The 19,300-nt window shown below is 50.4% G+C and overlaps 6 protein-coding genes across 6 annotated transcripts; 1 reads left to right on the forward strand and 5 right to left on the reverse strand.

Annotated features, from left to right (window-relative positions):
* Window positions 1-15: 15 nt before the first annotated feature.
* N7500_010756 (mitochondrial 54S ribosomal protein uL3m) lies at window positions 16-973 on the reverse strand (the record flags this gene model as incomplete). The annotated part of the gene is made up of 2 exons (XM_056681894.1): window positions 16-122; window positions 190-973. 2 exons carry the CDS (start codon window positions 971-973, stop codon window positions 16-18), a joined length of 891 nt encoding a protein of 296 aa, XP_056527303.1.
* Window positions 974-1,395: 422 nt separating this feature from the next.
* Window positions 1,396-2,175, forward strand: N7500_010757 (FAM210 family protein; the record flags this gene model as incomplete). The annotated part of the gene is made up of 2 exons (XM_056681895.1): window positions 1,396-1,951; window positions 2,024-2,175. 2 exons carry the CDS (start codon window positions 1,396-1,398, stop codon window positions 2,173-2,175), a joined length of 708 nt encoding a protein of 235 aa, XP_056527304.1.
* A 427-nt stretch (window positions 2,176-2,602) lies between these two features.
* On the reverse strand, window positions 2,603-6,112 carry phoC (uncharacterized protein; the record flags this gene model as incomplete). The annotated part of the gene is made up of 7 exons (XM_056681896.1): window positions 2,603-2,818; window positions 2,886-3,055; window positions 3,111-5,598; window positions 5,661-5,711; window positions 5,773-5,898; window positions 5,957-6,037; window positions 6,107-6,112. The coding sequence occupies 7 exons, from the start codon at window positions 6,110-6,112 to the stop codon at window positions 2,603-2,605; spliced, it is 3,138 nt and encodes a 1,045-aa protein (XP_056527305.1).
* A 1,258-nt stretch (window positions 6,113-7,370) lies between these two features.
* Window positions 7,371-8,633, reverse strand: N7500_010759 (uncharacterized protein; the record flags this gene model as incomplete). Its single annotated transcript, XM_056681897.1, has 1 exon — window positions 7,371-8,633. The coding sequence occupies one exon, from the start codon at window positions 8,631-8,633 to the stop codon at window positions 7,371-7,373; it is 1,263 nt and encodes a 420-aa protein (XP_056527306.1).
* Window positions 8,634-10,016: 1,383 nt separating this feature from the next.
* On the reverse strand, window positions 10,017-12,065 carry N7500_010760 (uncharacterized protein; the record flags this gene model as incomplete). Its single annotated transcript, XM_056681898.1, has 1 exon — window positions 10,017-12,065. The coding sequence occupies one exon, from the start codon at window positions 12,063-12,065 to the stop codon at window positions 10,017-10,019; it is 2,049 nt and encodes a 682-aa protein (XP_056527307.1).
* A 2,561-nt stretch (window positions 12,066-14,626) lies between these two features.
* On the reverse strand, window positions 14,627-17,806 carry N7500_010761 (uncharacterized protein; the record flags this gene model as incomplete). Its single annotated transcript, XM_056681899.1, has 2 exons — window positions 14,627-17,683; window positions 17,789-17,806. 2 exons carry the CDS (start codon window positions 17,804-17,806, stop codon window positions 14,627-14,629), a joined length of 3,075 nt encoding a protein of 1,024 aa, XP_056527308.1.
* Between the last annotated feature and the right edge of the window lie 1,494 nt (window positions 17,807-19,300).

The following is a 19,300-nucleotide window of genomic DNA, read 5'->3' on the forward strand; positions in this document are numbered from 1 at the left end:
AAAAGAAATCTGCAATTAAGCAGTGGCAGGTTCCGCCGACTCTGCCTGTGGCACTTCGGGCCATGGCTTCTTGATCGCATCCTGGATTCTCACAACACAGCCCTTGGGACCACTGACGGCACCTGAAGCAAAGATACGTTAGCAAATGAGAATTCGAGACTCAAAGCAGCTCGAGATCAAACCACATACCACTGACAACCACAATACCGTTCTCAGAATCCACCTTGAGAATCTTCAAGTTCTGAACAGTATTCTGATTATTTCCCATGTTTCCAGCCATCTTCTTGCCGGGATAAACACGGGAACCACCACCCTGACCAGGGCCAGAAGAACCCATCGAACGATGTGTCAAACTAACACCGTGACTGCGATCCTGACCATGGAAACCGTGTCTCTTCATAACACCAGCAAAGCCCTTACCCTTAGTGTTGGACCGAGCATCAACAAACTGGCCCTCCTGGAACCAGCTTGCCTCAATGCTCTGTCCAATTGGCTTGAGGCCCGTCTCGTCCTTAACACGGAACTCAAAGATATGGCGCTTAGGTGAGACCCCATTAACCGAGAAATGACCCAGCATCGACTTGTTCACATTATTCGGGTGTTTCCAGCCCGCGCCAACCTGCACAGCATAGTAACCGTGTCTCTCACGAGTCTTGTGGGAGATAACCTCAACACGATCCAGCTGGAGGACAGTGCAGGGGATGCGCTTTCCAGATTCGGGATCATAGACAGCAGTCATTCCCTTCTTGATACCGATAGCACCAGTGCGGAGCGGGAGGGAATTGGCTTTGCGGCGGAGAGCCGCTGTCGACGTCGACTCGAGGACTGGCAGACCGGGCCCGATATTGAATCGACTGGGTTTGGGCGGGTTGAGGGCTCGGATTCCGAATGAGCGCACGGGGATCCGGGGAGTGATCAATGGGGCACCCCATACGGGTGAGAGCTGAAGTAGCCCTCCTAAGCGCGGCGACATGGTGGGTTGATATTGGGAGGGAGATTGGGGTGCTCGTCGTGGCTGAGAACTCGGGAAGTTTTTGGTGTTGGGGCTTAGTCAGCGCATATGCCGGTCGAAGTATACAAAACCAGAGCCGCCATATGTGACGCTTTTACCGGATATAACTAAGGTTGATTGGACATGTAAGAGGGGGAAAAGCTATACACATCATCTAAGTAGCTTATCTACCATCTGCCATATACGATCCCCGTCCAAGATCAGCACCAAGACAACCCGCATTAATCCCTAACTCCGACAAAGACACGCCAGCCCGATCGGACCGGAAGCCGAAAGCGCCGAGAAACTAAAAAAAAGCGAAGAATTCCATGTCCTCAACACCTATCACTCATTGAATCACACAACCCGCTCAATCCAGAACACCAGGGGAGAAGCAAACCACCATGTCCCTCCGCCCAACCATCCTCACAAAATGGATCTCGCGCCCTAGCGAGATCCTCAAAACACCAAGCTTGACCTCATACCTCCACCCCTCGACCCGCCTATCGCTTCCACGCCGCAGTCCAATCTTCTCTCCGGGACCTCAAGCATCACGACGAAGCTTCGGGACAACGCGCTTCTCGACGCGCACCCGGCCGGGACCGAGCTCGTTCCAGTTCAAGCAGCGCCGGTTCAATTCCGGGTCTACTGGCGGCAGTAAGGGATCCGGGTCCGGAGCTGAGGAGAAGGGCTCGCTATCGCAGCGATTGAAGAAGCTCTCGCGGGAGTATGGATGGGCTGCGCTAGGCGTGTACCTTGGATTATCTGCGCTGGATTTCCCATTCTGTTTTGCGGCTGTGCGGTTGCTTGGTGTTGAGCGCATTGGATACTATGAGCATGTTGTTGTTGGGTTTGTTAAGGATAAGTTCAAGTCTGTGTGGCCGCAGACTAAGGGTTCTGAGGTGGAGGATGGGCAAGGACAACTTGCTCAAGCTGAGGAGCGGAATCAGGAAGAAGCTAGTAAGTTCTGGTTTTGATGTTTTTTGAGGATTTGAGGATTTGAGGATTTGAGGATCTGACTGGGATTTGCAGGTATCTGGACACAATTGGTTTTCGCCTATGCTATCCACAAGAGCTTTGTGTTTATTCGAGTGCCGTTGACTGCGGCTGTGACACCAAAGGTTGTGAAGACGTTGCGTGGATGGGGATGGGATATTGGGAAGAGGAAGCCCAAGAGTACGTGAAGGTGATGTGATTATATAGCATAGCGGGAGATACAGGATTTGGGATTTGGATCATTGTACATTATTAGCCATTCAACTCTCTAATACGGCAATCTTTTTTTTTCTTTTGCCTTCTCTCAAGACGCTCTCCAGACGATCTACATATAATCGATAACAGGCCAACCCAGACAACCCAGCCCCGCTCTATCTCCAGCGCCCAAAATGAGATGGGAAATGATCAAAAAGAAAGCAAGGAAGAGAATGTGCGCTGGAGGACTATCTCTGCCTGAAATAACTAACCAAGAGCAAGATAGAGAACACGAAAATAAAGCAATATGGCGTGGCAAAGGCTATCAAAGCCCGTAGCCCTCGTCGAAGGTAAAAGAATTGAGATTGCGACGTATGTAAAGGGTGTGTGTTCCCAAAGGAAAAGTGAGGGTGAATCGGATCACATGTCGATCATATCGTTAAATCTCAGAATACCGTTGGCTTTCATCACACCGTTGACACCCTCGGGCATACGGTATGCCCATTCGGCAACCCCCATGGTATCAGTGGCGGGTAACTCTTCGAATCGATCCGACTGGCCAGGCTCATCAGAGGTGTCGGCCACAAGCACAAGGCCAAGCTCCTTGATAGTCTCAACGAGTGCAGGAACGACATTCTACACAGTGGTTAGCAAGCGAACTAGAAAGAGAAAAAAGAGCGTGCAGATATAGGACCACACATACCAAAAGGCTAGATCTGCAGATCAGACCCATAAAGTTATTGCTCTGGGCAATACGAGCAGACTCTTTGATCGACATCGAGGCCCGGCCACTGCTATTGACATGGGGCATCGAGTCGACGTTCCCAGCCAGGTCTCGAATTTGACCAAGATCGTTGCAAAGAAGAACAGGATCTAGCCACAGAGTTAGCACCATAGACAAGTTGGACTGTATTTTCAGGGAACTCACAATTGGGTTGCTTCCAGTTGAGGGCACTGCAGATGTTGGGGTTATAGGAGGTAAACACCACAGAGCGCATGAGTTCTGGGTTCTTTTCACGGGCCACACGGGCGTGGTCGAAGACATCGGTCAGGATAACATCGGCAAAGGTATTAACGTCTGCCAAAGAAGTCATATCAAGTTTCTTCTCTTCCACGGCGGATGGGTAGATGAGGGAGATGTTGACATTCATTTCAATAGGGAGTCGGCGCAAGACATCGCGTAACGACAAGAAGGACGCCGCCAGGAGTCGATGAGTCTGCGGCATGTCATTCGTCGCTTCTGTTTCCAAGAACTGGAGGATCTGGGTATTGTTGGCACCGCGGTCTGCGCCAATAGCCTGGAATTGAGCATATGTCAAATGAGACACTGGGATGTCGATTCCGTGGTAACTGATCATAAATTGTGGGTAAAGGACTGCGACACGGTCCCGGGTCAGTTGTACAAAGAGCTGAACATAATCTCCCGACAAACTGGAACCAGTCACTAATCCATTGTGCTCCGAGTCAAGAGCACTAGTAGCCTTCCAATATGTGGCAAAGTGTGTGATCTCCAGAGGATCACCATGGTATGGCTTAATGACTTGGAAGTTAAAGCGCAGTTGACCGATTGACCGGAGCCGGGGGTCAAATAGAGGCAGACAGCACGAGCCAGTGCTGGACGACTCGGCGCGGAAGATGTCTGGCAGCGCCACGCTCTTTGCAATCACCTTTGAACCGAAGGTAGGGAAGATCTCAAAATCCACAGCAAAGGTGTCTAGGTTATCCACATGGAACGATATTGTGCGTGTCTCATCCTGGATGGGTAGCATGATAGTACGAGGAATGAGATCTGACAGCTTGGAAGAGATAGTCATGCGAGCAGCAGGATGGCGACCCGCCTGATCAAAGGCGATGGACCCGACCTTTTCTTGATCGAACAGAAGCTGGACGAAAACTTTCTTGTCGAGGAAGTTGTGACCATAGCGGCGGAGAGGGATGATAGGGGGAGGCAATTCAAGTTCCGGAATGCCATCGGCCATTTCCAATTCAGAGACGCTCGTATCCATGGACATCGGATCGCCCATCGGGCCGGGTTCTTGCATCCGCACGCCATTGAGAATGTCAAGCGGTCCAAGTGCAGGCTTTCTACCGGAGGGCTGAGCCCAGAGAAGGAGCATACACTCCAGATGGCCTTCCCAGGCAGCATAGTACATAGACGAGAGCCCCTTCTCGTCTACGACCTGAGCGTCAACCCCGCACTCGAGGAGGGTACGTAGGCAGGGAACGCAGCCTTCGCTGGCTGCATGGAACAGTGGAGTCCACTGGTAAAGCTTGTCCTTTTGATCAAGATCAGCACCGTGCTCCTTGAGCAGTAATAGTAGCTCTGGCGATTGTGAGGCGCGTGCAACCATATGCTGGGGGTAGAGACCTTCTGCATCCGGCAGCAACTTCGCATTTCGCTCAAGAAGCATCTTCGCGATAGGGAGAGAGCCGTGTTGACAGGCGAGGTTCAAAGGAATATGATCTGGGCCCTTCAAGGGACGATGGTCCATTCCCTTCAGATGGGGCGACTCTGGCTCCGGGTCGACACGAGCATTGCTACACAGAACCTGCTCGGCGCATGCCAGCTGGCCCTTTACAATACTGTGGATTAGAGGGGTGAAGTTGTCATGGTCCATGATATCGACTGTGTGGGGGCCAGCTGCGAGCAGATGTCGCACCATATCCACGCGGCCGTGCATGCACGCGTAGTGGAGAGGAATCCGGCCATATACATCGGCACGGGCGAAATCAACGCCTGCCTTGAGACCTGCGTGGAAGACAAATGATCGGCCCGAGATGGCTGCCTCGTGAAGACAATTCCGTTCATTGATATCGTCCTCGGCGTGGATGTCAACCAATTGACTCTCCAATAGCAAAGCGAGCACTTCATCCGAGAACCCGTTGATGGCAGTCAGGAATGTGCGGGTAGCGCGTTCACGGGCATCCGGCAACTGCTGCAACCTGGCCAGCCATTCACGTAGGTTTTGCAAATTTCCGGTGGAGGCTGACTGCAAGATCTGGTTGTCCATTTCATCCTCTTCTGACCCCAAGGGTGCGGTGCGCTCCAGTGGACGTGAGGCATCATATTGAATATTCTCGCCCTCGGCCCAGGCCTCCAATTCAAGTCGTGCGGTGGTCGCTCTATCCGCAAGATCTCGAAGAACTTCACGATTGAAGCATGGTTGCACTTCAACGGCCCGATGCAGGTACAACTCTTTCATGCGAGACTTGGAGGTTTTATCCCATTTCTTCAGAATTTTGGACATGGCAGTTTCATTGATTTCAACGAATTGCTGCAATTTGTTCAAGTCGCCATCAAATTGTTGGAAACCTTCAAACATAGCCGCAAAATTCGACGGTGCTTTGGAATTTGAGGTCGCGCGGGACTGGGTTACCCGCTTCTTGTCGACCAACGTCCTCAGGCGCAGAGAAAACTAGAGCAGTTCGATTAGCCTCCGGATATGTTTATGACTGTGTGTTGGATCAATGGCCATACCTCTGATTCTTTCTGGAGGTAGAAAGTGTTGACTTTCTCAATCTCTCGTTCCTATACATCACGATAAGCACATCCACCTCGGCATACGCAGCAAATCATTCGGACAACCTACCAAACGGAAGAAGAACACCTCCTTATTTGCGCGCAAAGCGCCTTGGGGGTCTGCATCAGCTTTCGCGATTTCCTCGGCCGTTCTCTGTGCCGGGATAGTCGGGGTGGCGCTGAGTTGCTTGATCAGCTGTGAAGGAATTAGTCATGCACAGATTCCCTCGCAAGCTCGCGCATGTTAGACCAACCTTCTTCAGCGCCTTGTAGTTAACAAAGCTGGCGGCATATTCAGGAAGATCTAGCTGCCTGCGCTGGATCTGTTTGCCGAACTTCCTATCGACGACATATTAGCAGCAGCTCGAGTAATGGATTGGCATAGCCGGAGCTGCAGGGCATACGTACATGTTTGCACACTCTCGGAGAGAGCTTTAGCTCTCCCGAGCTCTGTAAACCGAGGTCGCAACCGTAGCGCACGCTTAGCAAAACGGAAAAGAGTGAGGAGAATGAGAGGGCTGTACGAGGTAGGGTGGAAGGGTGTCAATGGGAGAGAGAAAAAAGATAGGGTGGGATGACAAGGACACGTTTAGGACGAGAGTTGGTACGCTGGCAAGAGGGGCCCGTGAATGCGCACAGTGGGGAAAGATAATAGTGGGACAGGGTCGACGGAGTAACACAGGTAAATAGAATGTGTGACGTTGCGTTGAGATGAGATGTTCTCATAGATTGGAGGGGGGTTAGATCTTAAGAATTGGAGGGATAGAGAGGGATAGAGGGATAGAAGGATAACAGATAGAGGGGTAGAAGCGGTGATGATAGAGAGATAGGGCAAAATATCAAGAAACACCCGAATTAGAGAGGGTTGTATAGTTCGTGTCTAGAAGGAAAAGCTGCGAGGTGCAGTTAAGGGAGTGGGGAGCTGGGTGAATCATCTATCGCCAATCACCGCGAACAGCGGACGCACGTTTTTAACTTACTGGTAGACACATGTACTATAGATGTATTTGGTGCATTTGGATTTTGGCTAATTTAGTCAATTTAGTGCCATATTTTTGTACAATTCTGATCTCGAGGCCCTCATTTCGAGGTCTTTCTAAGGCTATTCTACCTATTCTGCCGGCATTCTCCGGGGAACTGTAAAGTCAAGATCATTCAATATACCACGGACAAAGACTTCAAGGGAATAAATCCACCAAGGTATCATTGTAAATCTCGAGTATGTCCACGCGCAGGAAAAACTCCATGCTCAACAGGAAATGTACAAGATGCAGCTCCTTACAAGTCCATGTAGACAACAAACACAAGAAACATAAACAAGAGGTGTAAACAAAAAGGCAGCAATAACAAGCTATGCAGCTGAGACCAGATGCGCGGGATATATCAAACACAAAGAGGACCAAACCAAATCAAAGCCCGATAGGCCGATGAAGCAAAGTGAGAGAGGGGGAAGGGGAAATTGGAAAAAAAAAGTGTAGAAGACAATAGAGACATGACGAAGTGAAGGTCCATCGCGCCGGGAATTGGAACATGAGAGACCCGAAAAGAAGGAATGAAGTCGGCGGTGGTCGAGATAGAAAGAGCGTGTGGTATTGTGCAAGATTCAAAACAAAAGGGAAATGCCGAGCTTTTGGTGGTCAAAGATTATAAGACATTCGAACCAGGCCATTAGAAGTTCTGTGCGATACCGGCATTCCCCTGTCGTGGATAAACGCCGGGATTCTCAATGCGGGTGTTGCGGCGCGCCTGGACATCGCGGATCACAGGCTGGTAATCTTCGCCGCCGTATGCGCCGTGGGTGTTAATGTCGCCGTAGTACGGATTCTCACCATAGTAGCCACCCGAGGGGTGAACGGCGGACATGTGACTTTCCTCCGACGCCTCCGAACGGTTGGCCGCGGAGTAAGCGGAGGATGCGTTGGAGGGGCCACGGTGGATGTCGCCGTTGCGATTATTTGCGGCCACTGGGGCCGCACCCAGCACGCCAATGGGTTCAACAATCTCGCCCGAGTCGGGCCGAGTACCATCGGAATATTGAACGGTACCCTCGCTGGGTGTTGCGCCGTGGTGATAGCCGGGGCCGCTTCCTTCCGACATGGCTAGGCCACCCATTCCACTAGAGAGGTTGGTGGAGGCCTTGCGCCCGGCAGAGGTGGTTCCCCAGCCGCGGTAGCCGGAGGATTCATTGTCCTTGGGAATCACAACGCCTCCCATGCCTGGAAGGGTTGGGTCATTGTTTGGATTAAATCCATATTCCTCCACTTCCTTACGGCGCTCCTCCTCGGCGGCCTTCTTGGCCTTGCGCTTACGCCAGAAGAAGAGCAGTGCCAAGATGATCAATGCCACCGAGGCAACTGGGACAACGACGGCAACAGCGATTGTGCCGCTAGGAGAAAGACCACCAGAGGAGGCTGCAGCTTCGGTGGAGGTTGAGAGCGCGGCTGAATCGGTTGCGCTGATAGAGGCGGCACCCGTGTTAGATGGCGGTGTTTGAATGGAGGTGACGATAACCACGGTGGTTCCTTGACTGTTACTGGACGTCGATGAGAACGTCGTTGTTTCCGGGGCTGCAGTAGTTGGAGCACTTGTAGTGGAAGAAGTGGATGTGGACGAAGTGGAAGTAGACGGAGTGGACGTAGACTCGGAGATCGATGTAGGCTCGGTTTTCTGCGTGCTACTAGTGCTGCTCTTGGTGGTACTAGTGGTGGTCGGTTCAGTAGTCGGTTCAGTAGTCGGTTCAGTTGGAGTGGATGTGGTAGGAGCAGGCGCAGGCGAAGAGCTCGTTTCGGAAGTGGTGGAAGGTTGAGTGGCAGTTGGTGCACCGGTCTCAGCGGACGCCGAAGTCTGTGCAGCGGTGTCCGCGGGAGCAGGCTGACTGGACCCCTGAGCAGTGGCAGCGGCAGCTGCACCGGCTCTGGATTGTGAAGCCATTATCGATAGCAATGTTGGTCAATGTTAAGAATAGGTGATCGGTAAGATTGGCGGTTGTTAGGATCAAAGGTGATCCTGAACCCCAACACCGTTCGGCGAGTTATGAGGGATTAGGGATGCTTCTGGGTACGGAAATATTGGTCGGACTGAATTAGACTGCAAGTCACAATTTCGAACCCAAGTTAATAGATAGATTAAACGAGAGACTGCGATTTGAACGCGTAAGGAGAGATGGGGGTCGGAACTTCAGGGGAAACTCGATGATATCTCAAAAAGGAGAGAAGAGAAGAAGGGAAAAGAAAAGAGGAAAATGAGGATGAAAGAGAGATGAATACTCACAACCTCTCGCCGAATCTGGTAGCCATGGGATGAGAGAAGTGTGTGAGAGAGAGAGATGGAAGTGGGAAAGTGGAGATTTCTTACGATTGCGGCGTATCCGCATTCCTAGTTGTATTAATAGGCTCATTTTACTTGTGTTCTGCTTATATCGTCAAAAGCACCCACCCAAAACATGGATAGTTCCTCTAATGTATGCTACGCTTGAGTTGCAGTTGCATCGCTTGCAACATACTGTTTCTGGCAATCCCTAGATCCGGTCCGATATATATCTATAAGGTGATATCTTCTAGTCTTGTACAATCCTTGATACACCCTACTCTAGAAGGTCTGCAAACAATTTGATGAAAATATTTACCAGTTCGGTACCGAATAGAAAAGCCGAGTGTTCCATGGGAGGCCTCTTCAGGGCTGTGAGAAACCTTGGAAGTGCCAAGGCGGATTTCCAAGGATACCAATTATACCGTACATAGTGCCTATTATTCTCGAGTCAATGATGCAAGATGTACTCAGTTGCCTCTTCTGATTCTGCTCGGGGGTTATTTTTTCTGTATTCAAAAATACGATCGGCATGATAATCTGATTTTCTGCGTCTAGCCCATTGAAATTGGTATAGCCCCTGACTGTTTGGACGTCCACATAGCCCCCGACTCTCAATTTTCCGTTAAACGTTTAATTGTGGAGTCTATTCCGTATGTTATGTACACCAAATCTGAGAAATGTCAGATTAAGACTATTTTCGATCCAAACAACATCTACCAAACCGAATATATACAGCCCGGAGACTGGGCAGAAGAAATGAAATTTCAAAATGGTCACAGGAAGGAATCCAACCATCATCTATTTACGCCGTAGCAGATTTCCAAAAAAAAAAAGGGGAGCACAAATATAAAAAAGGGGGCGATGGCCATCACCTCCCCACAAAAGCTCAAGCACCGGGGAACCCAGATGAGAAACAACAAAAAACAGATCAGATCATCACGTGCTCTTATACAAGGTACCAAAACAACAAAGTCATGACATTGGAAAGGCGCCAAGGCCACTTCCTTAAGTGTTGTTCATATCCCACTTCGGATGCAAACTAGCCATCATGGCGTCCTTAGTGCCTACCGCCTCGGCTGGCAGACGACTGACACGGTAGTTACCCATACGGATATTATTTTGGTGATGAGCAGAGACGACCGTTCGAGCACTGCGGATACTACCCGCATCGCTGCCAGTACCACCCTCGTTCTTGAACCGCGGTGGGGGCACAAAGTCCAGGTTGGTGAACGTGCCGGACTTGCGCAGGGCGTGGGGGCTGGGCATCACGGCGAGTTCGTCAAAGGAAGAGACCAGCGGTGTGTGGGCACGCACAGCAGGCATGTAAGGGCGAGTGCCACCGGTGGGTGTCTCAGGGCGACCCGCGCGGCGGTCCTTGAATCCATGTGCCGGGGCAAAGTCCATGGCGGTCATGAGGGAGTCTTCCGTCAACATGTGAGGAGTAGGAAGGACGTGCAGAGGCGATGGAGGTGGAATCGGTTTCTTGGGACCGCGTGGCCCAGGCATACGGCCAGAGGCAGATGAGAAGGCGCGCGGCCCGGGCATGCCCCCTCCAGCGGAGTTGGTGGCCATGTGGCGGGCAGCTCCCTGGAAGCGTGGAGGTGCGCGAGGTGGCGGGGTCATCGCGCGACGGGTGACCGGCTCGGCGAATGGAGCAGCACCATGACTAGCATCATAATACTCACCGGTGGTTGGGTCGTAGATGAAACCAGCTGAGTTACCACCATTCTCATAGAACTCGGGCCCGAAGTCCTCGTAGTATGTGGGCTCCTGGCCGCCCTTGCTCTCATCGAAGTACTCCTTGTAGAAGGAGCGAATCCGATTGGCACGCTGTTCTGGGTTGTCGGCGGGGTCTTCTGGGGGCAACGGGCGCAATCCGAGAGTCATCCGGCGGGTATCGCGGCGGTTATCATATGCCGCATCCAGCTTGTTGGGTTCCTCTGGAAGTTCTGCATGCTTCTGTTCGTGGCTTGGGGCATTATGTTGCTGTACATCTTCTGTGCCATGGACGTTGGTCGCAGGGACAGTGTATTGCGACTTGCGGTCATCCCCATAGTCACTACTGGTGATATCGCTGGCCGGCAGGGAAATACGAGGAAGCTCTGATGCAGGAGCCTGACTGTGGTTCAAGTCTCGTGAATGCGAGGGCTCAGGCAGCGGGAAGTTGAGGCGCTCTTCACTCTGGTTACTATACGTGTTGCCATGTGTATCACCCAGTCCAAAGTTCAAGCCAGATGAAGAATCCAGATGGGGCAGGGGCTCTGGTGAGGGAATTCTGTGGCCATTAGGACTTCCGATAGCTATGCCGGGTTGCTGTGCGGCAGGTGGGTGCGTCACCCCGGGAACTTGCCCAAGGTAGTCATTTTGTCGGTTTGGACTGCGTCCACGAGATTCGGTCGGGGAGGAGTACAGCGGTGGGTCAGATCGAGACATCCTCTGCGCATTCTGGAGGAGACCCGAACTGCCATCATCCCCAAATCGGGAACCCGCGAAGCTCGATGCATCATCCCGTTGTCCCCTGGGGTATGACCGAATGGAGGCAGTGGCCGGGCGGTATTTGTCATCATCTATTGACATGGAGCGCAGAGAATCCGGGGAATCTTGTAGGCTCGGGGGCATCAGATATGGACCGACGTCAAGAGACAACCCTTTGGTATGGTTGGGTTCGGACATCGGGGGCATTCCGTGGGGGCCTTTTCTCTTAGTTGCCGGCCCCACGGTATCCATTCCGAAATCGAGAGATTTATGTTTATCCATTGCATCTTCCCGCATAAGTTTCTTAACATGCCTTCGGTGAAGCACAATGAGGATGACAATAGCGCACAGAATGGGAAGACCTGCACCGAGCACGACGGGCAAAACCGTCGTTGTCAGATTACTAGTGGGCTTTTCTCCCGTAATCGCTGTGGATGCTTCGGCTCTCGCCACGAGGGATGGAAGCTTGGTAGCTATAGAGGAGGTTGTGGGTACCAAAAATGGCAATCGATTCGGGGGGATTACATCCCGACGAAGGTGGTTTCGCATCACCAAGCCGGCGTGGTGAGCATGAGGCATAGTCGAGGTAGTCTGGTCTATGGGGATAGACCCGACTTGTCTGGAACGTGGAGACCGGTCAACACGTTTAAATTGGCGAAAGCCGCTCGAGGTTGATGCTCGTCATCTAAGTTCAGGGTCACACAATTCCAAAAAAATCAGGAGTATGTCGATGAAAAAAAAAAAGAGTGACTGTAACAAGCAATATAAAGGAGTGAACAGGACTAGGTCCCTAAAAAGAGCGTCGGCCAGCCAAAAGAGAATGAATAGTCTGGATAAAGAGAAAAGGAAAAGAGGAGAAGGAGAGAAGACTTGAGTTCTAGAATAGTGGACTAGCGTGAATATTATACAGAGACTTCGTATTGTACAGGTACTATCTCCCCTGAGTCTTAATTTAGAACATGTACGGAGTATATCTTGTACGGAATACAGTAGGAGATTACTATTTTTTCTTTGTTATTGTTATTTTCATTGTTATTGTCATTGTATTTTTCTATTTTTCCGTGTTTGGATCTCCTGATGCTCTTCTCTCTATAGTTCAAATGCAAGGCGTGAGGGTAAGACACCCAAGGTTCCAAGGTTGACCTCGACGGGTAGCGTCAGGAACCCGCTCCACCAATCGTTGAACGGCTGCCCCTGAATCGGTGGGCACACAAAAGGTGGCTGTATCTCGTATGTTTGTGTATGCTGTACGCTGTACTCCGTACTGTATGTAAGGGCACAAGGGAGACCATTTCCTTTTATTTTTTGATTCTATCTCCAAGCCTCCAGGCCTATGCCAAGTCCTGACTCTTCACATTGGCTAATGCTTATCTTCAGAATCACATACCGATTTACAATATACTTGAAGATAATCATGTCTAGTGGACTCCCTATGTTGTAGTCCGTACGCAGGAAAGACATTCAATACATGTATTTGAGGCTGTGATTCCTGATTTCAACATGAGACACCGGTGTAGCCCCCTCATTTCCAGATCCCCGGATAATACTCGGATTAACTACATATGTATACTACATGTTGATCTAGTTGTACTCCTTGAAGAGCACATATTATATCGGCCTCATATATTCTGACATGTCTTCTACACCTGAAAGAAATAGAAGACTGTTAGCATCTTGCTCTTATCTACTCCTTGAGAGCGGTCCAGGTGGGTTGTCAGGTATGAGGTCAATTCCTTGAGAGAGACCTTTATGTACCTACGTAGATCTGCAGGCACAAGGAAGAGTCTACATCAGCATTGATAATTGATTAATCGGGTTATGTCGACTTAAGTGTACAATAATGTAGGTTATTCAAATACTCGTGGAAGATGTGTAATAAAACAGGCTTGTCTTGTCTTAGTGGCTCCGGGGTATGTACAGCCACGAAACGCCTCTATTGAAGTTGAACTCATCAGGTATATGATATGAAAGACTTCAACAAATTTGGAGTTAGGCAAATACCTTAATCTTATCTGGCACAACAAAATGATTGCTGCTATTGTTCCAGCGCCTACGGGCTACCTAGGTATCACTAGCATCATGGTGTTCTTATATATATTGAACCCAACCAAGTCAAGCAACATGAAATTTCGAGCAGATATTCAGTGTTGTACATCTAGTTTATGCTCTCACCCCAATTAATATCTTCCCAGGTTATAGACCTGGCTCTCCGTATATTGACAGTCAATATATATATATATATATTGTCGAGGTTAATGGCAGGGTTTAACTGCCCTAGGACGAGAATCTCCGCTTTATCTGACTCATGCAGGTATATATCACTAAACCCATACTCGAAAGCGTTCAGGCTCGCCAGAAAACCAATGTCCCAGGATGTGTCCAGGATGAGAAGCAGTTCTTGGACTTCCAGATGAGACCGTTAACAGCATCATGCGAGAATGGGCTGGACACTGCTTAGCTGTATAGCAATATTGGCATTGGTATTGTCCATGAAAACATGTTCTCATGTATCCGCGTTTACAAAGGTGAGGATTGATATTCTTTTAACCGGATTACAAGTTGGGTTCATTTGTATTAGACCTAGACACAGGATGGCAAGTTCATAGAATTGCAGGGCTGGTCCCCGGGTTAATCGTCACATCTGGGTTCATTGCTTTTCATCTTGCCTGGTATGGGGGCCTTCGTTTGAAAACATCATCAGAGTACAGGTCATCCCGTTTGGAAGGAATCCTCCATGATTAGTACAGCGCAATTAGGAAATATGAGCTGCGCAAATATGAAACATGAATGAAAGGAATGGGAAGACGACACAAGAGGAAATGGAAGGTCATGAGCCCCATGGGCACTCATATGTGTGGGATACACACATGAAAAGGGAAGGAAAAGACTGGATGGGTGGAAATGTACATTGGGGGTAGAGTTGTACACGAGAATGAAAAAAAAAGGTAAGAGCAGCGTCTTCGGTCAGATCGCAGCGTGAAAGAAATAGACGGGATTCTCCGAGATCGCGCAGGGAGCAAACATTAGGTAAGGATGGAGAAGATGGTCATGCAAATGATCAAGTGTTTTTCGGTCTCATGGGCTGTGATGGCGGATGAAAGATAATGAGAGGGAGTGAGGATTGAATGTGAAAAGGGCAATTAGGACATGTCAGCCAGTGCTGCTTCAAAACTGGCAATATCATCATGGGATGGTTTGTCAAAAATACGTCGGAATGGCGGGTCTTGAGGGAAGTCCTGCGGGCTGGTTGCCACCCCGTCTGCTTTGCGAATCACTTCCTTCAACGCACGCGTCACCACACCCGCACGGGAAACCAAATTCTTCAACGAGGAAGTATCAAATGGAAGTTTCTTTGCACGTGACGCTAATTCTAACTGATCGAGAGCCGAAGGCTTTTGTTGATCACGACCGGGCTGGAGGATATCAAGTACAGATTTGGACTTTGGGGAATTCCCTGCAAGCTGAGCGAGGGGCAAAGTGGGTTCGACTTTTTCACGGGGCACTTCCCATGAAACTTCACTGTTGCGCTTTGAGGCATTGAGACAGTCATCATCGGATTCATCAAAACTGAAAGTGAGAGATGATGGAGATCCTGGAGGCGAGCGACGCTCCTCTTCATCGTCAATGGTAGCAAGGTTTACGATCTGCTCTGCTTCTGCCCACAGTTCACTGGAGGGTCCGTTGACAACATCTAGAACATTTGCCTGATGCCGAAGACGTTTCAGCTCCTCCACAAGGAGAGTTAGTTCTTGAACCTGTCCAAACTGACCACGAAGACTTGCTTGGCGCTCTAGAATGGCCTTGGGAACAGTCATACTCTGGCGATTGAGATCGGGCTCCATAAGTGGTTTGTTTTCGGCGACAGGTGTGTCCTCGGACTCGTCAAAGTCAAAATCACTGTCCCAATCTTCACTGACACCCTTACTGCCCAAGCCCCAAGTACCGAACTTGCCAGATGTTTGACGTGATTCATTGATAGGATGGTCGGTGGCAACTGGCACGCTCTGGCTCCTGAGATGGACGGTGGATGGTGCTTTCCGGCAAACAGCCCGACTGTTTCTATCAACAACACCCTCTTGTTTCCCATGCATGGTCCTAGGACGCGCCTCAGAGTCCGAGGATTCGCGGTTAGGGTGTGCTTGTTCGGACCAGTCGAAGATGTTTGTCTTCTTGTTGACATCCCAATCCAACTCGCCCACAAACGATCCGGACATCTCCTTAGGTGAGTTGAGACGTGACTCGGGCTGCTCAGCAAACTTAGCCAACGAATGCGTCAAAGAAGATGAAAAAAACTCGCGATCATCCCCAGGAAGGGCGCCGATCATGCTGAGAGCATCGTCGTCCACCACATCAGCATGGAACGGATTTTGAAGTTTAGACGTTTGAACCGAAGGAAAGGAAGACAGAAGCGGATCAGAAAATAATTGGGGATCCTTGTTCAAAGACCGAGCGGCGAAGGAACCTCGCGGGAGGAGAGATTCTAAGGTCGTGGCTTCTTCATTCACCAAACTCGCACCTGCTTTGTCAAACATCGTCTCAATCCGCAGTCCCTTGAGTCCACTGCGATTAGTCTCACGTGTGCGGATAGAGTCCCAATAGTCCGAAATCACGTCCGTCTCATATCCATCGCACGACGTAAAGACCCGTGTGTCATCGGAACCAATGACGGTGGAAGCTGGATCGGAACCTGAAATCGAAAATCCCTTGGGGCAACGACGTAGAGAACCATGAGCTCGACCACCAGGACGAGACGCTTCCTGCCAAGCCGACAGGGCGACCGCATCCGAGGTCATTTGACGTGAACCAGCCCGAGATCCCAAGCCAACATTATAGTCCTGCGATACCGATCGGGGACCGACTTGAGATCGTCGTTCCAAAGCCGAATCAGCCCAACCAGACTGGGAAATGGGGTATGGAGCGCGAAACACGCTCGGATCAGTAATATTGCGCCGTGACTCAGGCTCCGGAGAACTTGGAATAACGACATTCTGTTCTTCGCTCGAGAGTTCGGAAGGAGGGACTGCGAAGGTCCTCCCCTTCACTCGCTTCAGCGAGCCCCCGCGAACGAGCCCCATAATCGGTGTCCCGTGTGCGGTAACGGTGTTTGCCATGACAACTTTCGGCTCAACATCATTGACTGAGTATGACTGTCTATGGCCAGGGTTCACTGTCTGCTGTTCCGCGGCATGTGCCTGCTCGGAGGCAGGCTCAGAGAAGGCCGTTTGGAATGGATTGCGGAATTCGATTGGGGTATGAGGTACTGATCTGTCTTCTCGGGGCGCGGAAGTTGTGGGTGAGATCTCACTAGCCATAACTAACGCAGGCAGAGCGCGCTGGTCAGACCCAACTTGGCGTGCGCTTTGAACCTTTGCGCCGGTGGCGGTCGAGAATTTGCGCGAAAGCCTCTCTGCTAATTTGCCAACCTTGGGAAAAAAGAATGGCGTCCAGTGCGTCTGTTTTTCGAGCTCGAATTCCTCGATCGCAGGATTTTCGACGGAAGACTTTGGAAAATATGCATCGAAGTCCGGTGTCAAAGGAGTCCGGAGGATCATCGACTCTGACCTCTGGTGACTAGTAGCAGGCCTGCGCAGCGCAGCCGGCGACGGTCCAGAGATGGTGCTCGTGCCAAGTGGGTGTGTATTTGTATGCTGCGAGCTCGGGCGCTTGACCAATTTATTGGCTTGTCTCCGCTGACGAGGCGGGTGAGGAAAGATGGGACTTCCTGATCCATTGAACGAGGGCGCTACTGGACTACTTGGGGCCGGGCTGTCAGGTTGGAACGAGGCCATTGACAGCCGCCGCAGCCAACTGGTGGATGGCCGCCGAACGTGTGATTCGACTGAGGAGTCCGTCGACTCATGTTCTGGAATTCGCAGAGGTGGGTTTGTGAGGGTTTGACCCCGACGACGGCGTCTCGCACCACTGAATGACAATGGCGCTTTCGGCAGGTCCCCTATCTGCATCTGCTGAGAGCTTTCCTCTTCCTTTGCGGCAAGCCACTCGGCGGCCGGACTTCGGGATGGGATAGCGGTCTTGGGCCGGCCGACGTCTGCGCTACTTTCGGTAGTGGTGGGGAGTGGTTGGGGAGTATCCTGGGCGAGAGTCTTGCGCCGAAAGAGGCTAGCCCTCTGTGTCCGTTCTGCGCGACCGAGCGCAAGTCCAGTAGGAGCTATTCCGAGCGTGCTTAATGCACAGAGCTAGAAGCGCCAGTCAGTGATAATTCCGAACCGATCAAGCCGCCGGAGTGCAAGCAATTTCGAGTCTTGTTGTGGAAGTTGATATCCCACTCGGGGGGAGCTTACTGTTGATATGTGATCCATCCTCAGACGCCGCGAAGGATGTCAAACACCCCAACGATCAGCTCCAGGTCGACGAATTCTGCGAATGACATTCCAGACAGATGCAAAATACACAAGAAGATTGAAATAGAGAAAAAAAAAAGATGAGGGGGTAGGTAAAAGTGTGAAATGCGAGGTCAGATGTGGAGGGAGAAGTGCGCTGCCTCAACTAGGCCGCGATTGATGCTCCAGACAAAGCCAAATGGAAAATAAAATGAATGAATGGCCAACGCCGAGCAAATCCAGTCTGGAAAATTATGCCTCTACCCCCTGGGAGGCCGAGTAAAGAAGGAAGAAACCAGATGGGGGTGGATGTGACCCGGGGAAATCAACAACAACACACGGGGATTATCAGCTCCCGCCCTGCGCACGCTAGGAGCAACCTCAATAACTCCCCTCCTTGGACCCTTTTTCTTATTTATTCGATATTTTGACAATAACAAAAGACAATGATTGTACTTGGAAGTTGGCATACAATTCAAAGGCATTCACCAGGTTTTTTTTTTAAAAAAAATCCAACAACCTATATGCTCTGGAAACAAACTCACTACTCATAGTCTTACATTGTCCAAGAGAAATACCCCGATTTGCATCTCTGTGACAGGGTAGCACAGAAAGGTACTAGCTTTTGTGCACGATCCTGCGGGTGTTATTGCAAATGCAGAATGCAGGCGAGAGGATCAGCCAAGTTGGCACATCCCTTGCGGCTCACATTCATTGGCGTCATAGTCCAGAACTTTTCAAGGAACCGGAGAAGTCCGTTCCTGAACCGAGCCCAGAGAGCAAGGAAAGCCAAAAGGCTCCAAAAAAGCCATGCGATCCAAAATTCCCCACATATCTGAGATTGGCTGGCTGAGACGTCGTTTCCGGGCCCCTAGCCTGACTAGGATCGTTAGTCGCATCGTGAAAAAGACCCAGGCCGATCGGGGTGTCCACTGGTTTCCCAGGTGTTTCTCCGACGAACCATGGTACATCTATATTAACAATGGGCTTCATCGAGGGACTATACAACATATATCCACTATCATGTCAAGTTTGCACTTTTGACAGGTAATTGATTCATATGTGTATACGTACACACATAGAAATTTATCCCATAAGATTCCTATTCAGATTCACTTCCAACTTCCCTTCCAGAATGGAATAATGGAATATTGTTTGTTCAAGAGGTGAGGCTCAATGTAAGGGCCAGCATATACGGAGTACCATGAAATTTATATCGAAGAACTTTCGATCAACAATTGACCTGTTCGATTTTCAGATTAACCCAATATAACACCCCGGTGCTATTGTTTCTTGTGGACATTCGTCATATAACACTCCACTGATTCCACACTGCAAATGAAAAAGGGAGCCCTCGTGGGTCGCAATCGGTTCATAAACCCGAATGTGTGCTTTTGCTGGCAGTTAACCGTCAATAGCGTATCGAAGAGCGGGGGAGGAAGCATGTCGTGTTTCAAGCTCTTTGTTTTTGTT

Source organism: Penicillium coprophilum, assembly GCF_028826855.1.
Source record: "Penicillium coprophilum strain IBT 35676 chromosome Unknown utg000007l_segment0_segment0, whole genome shotgun sequence".
Classification (NCBI taxonomy): domain Eukaryota; kingdom Fungi; phylum Ascomycota; class Eurotiomycetes; order Eurotiales; family Aspergillaceae; genus Penicillium; species Penicillium coprophilum.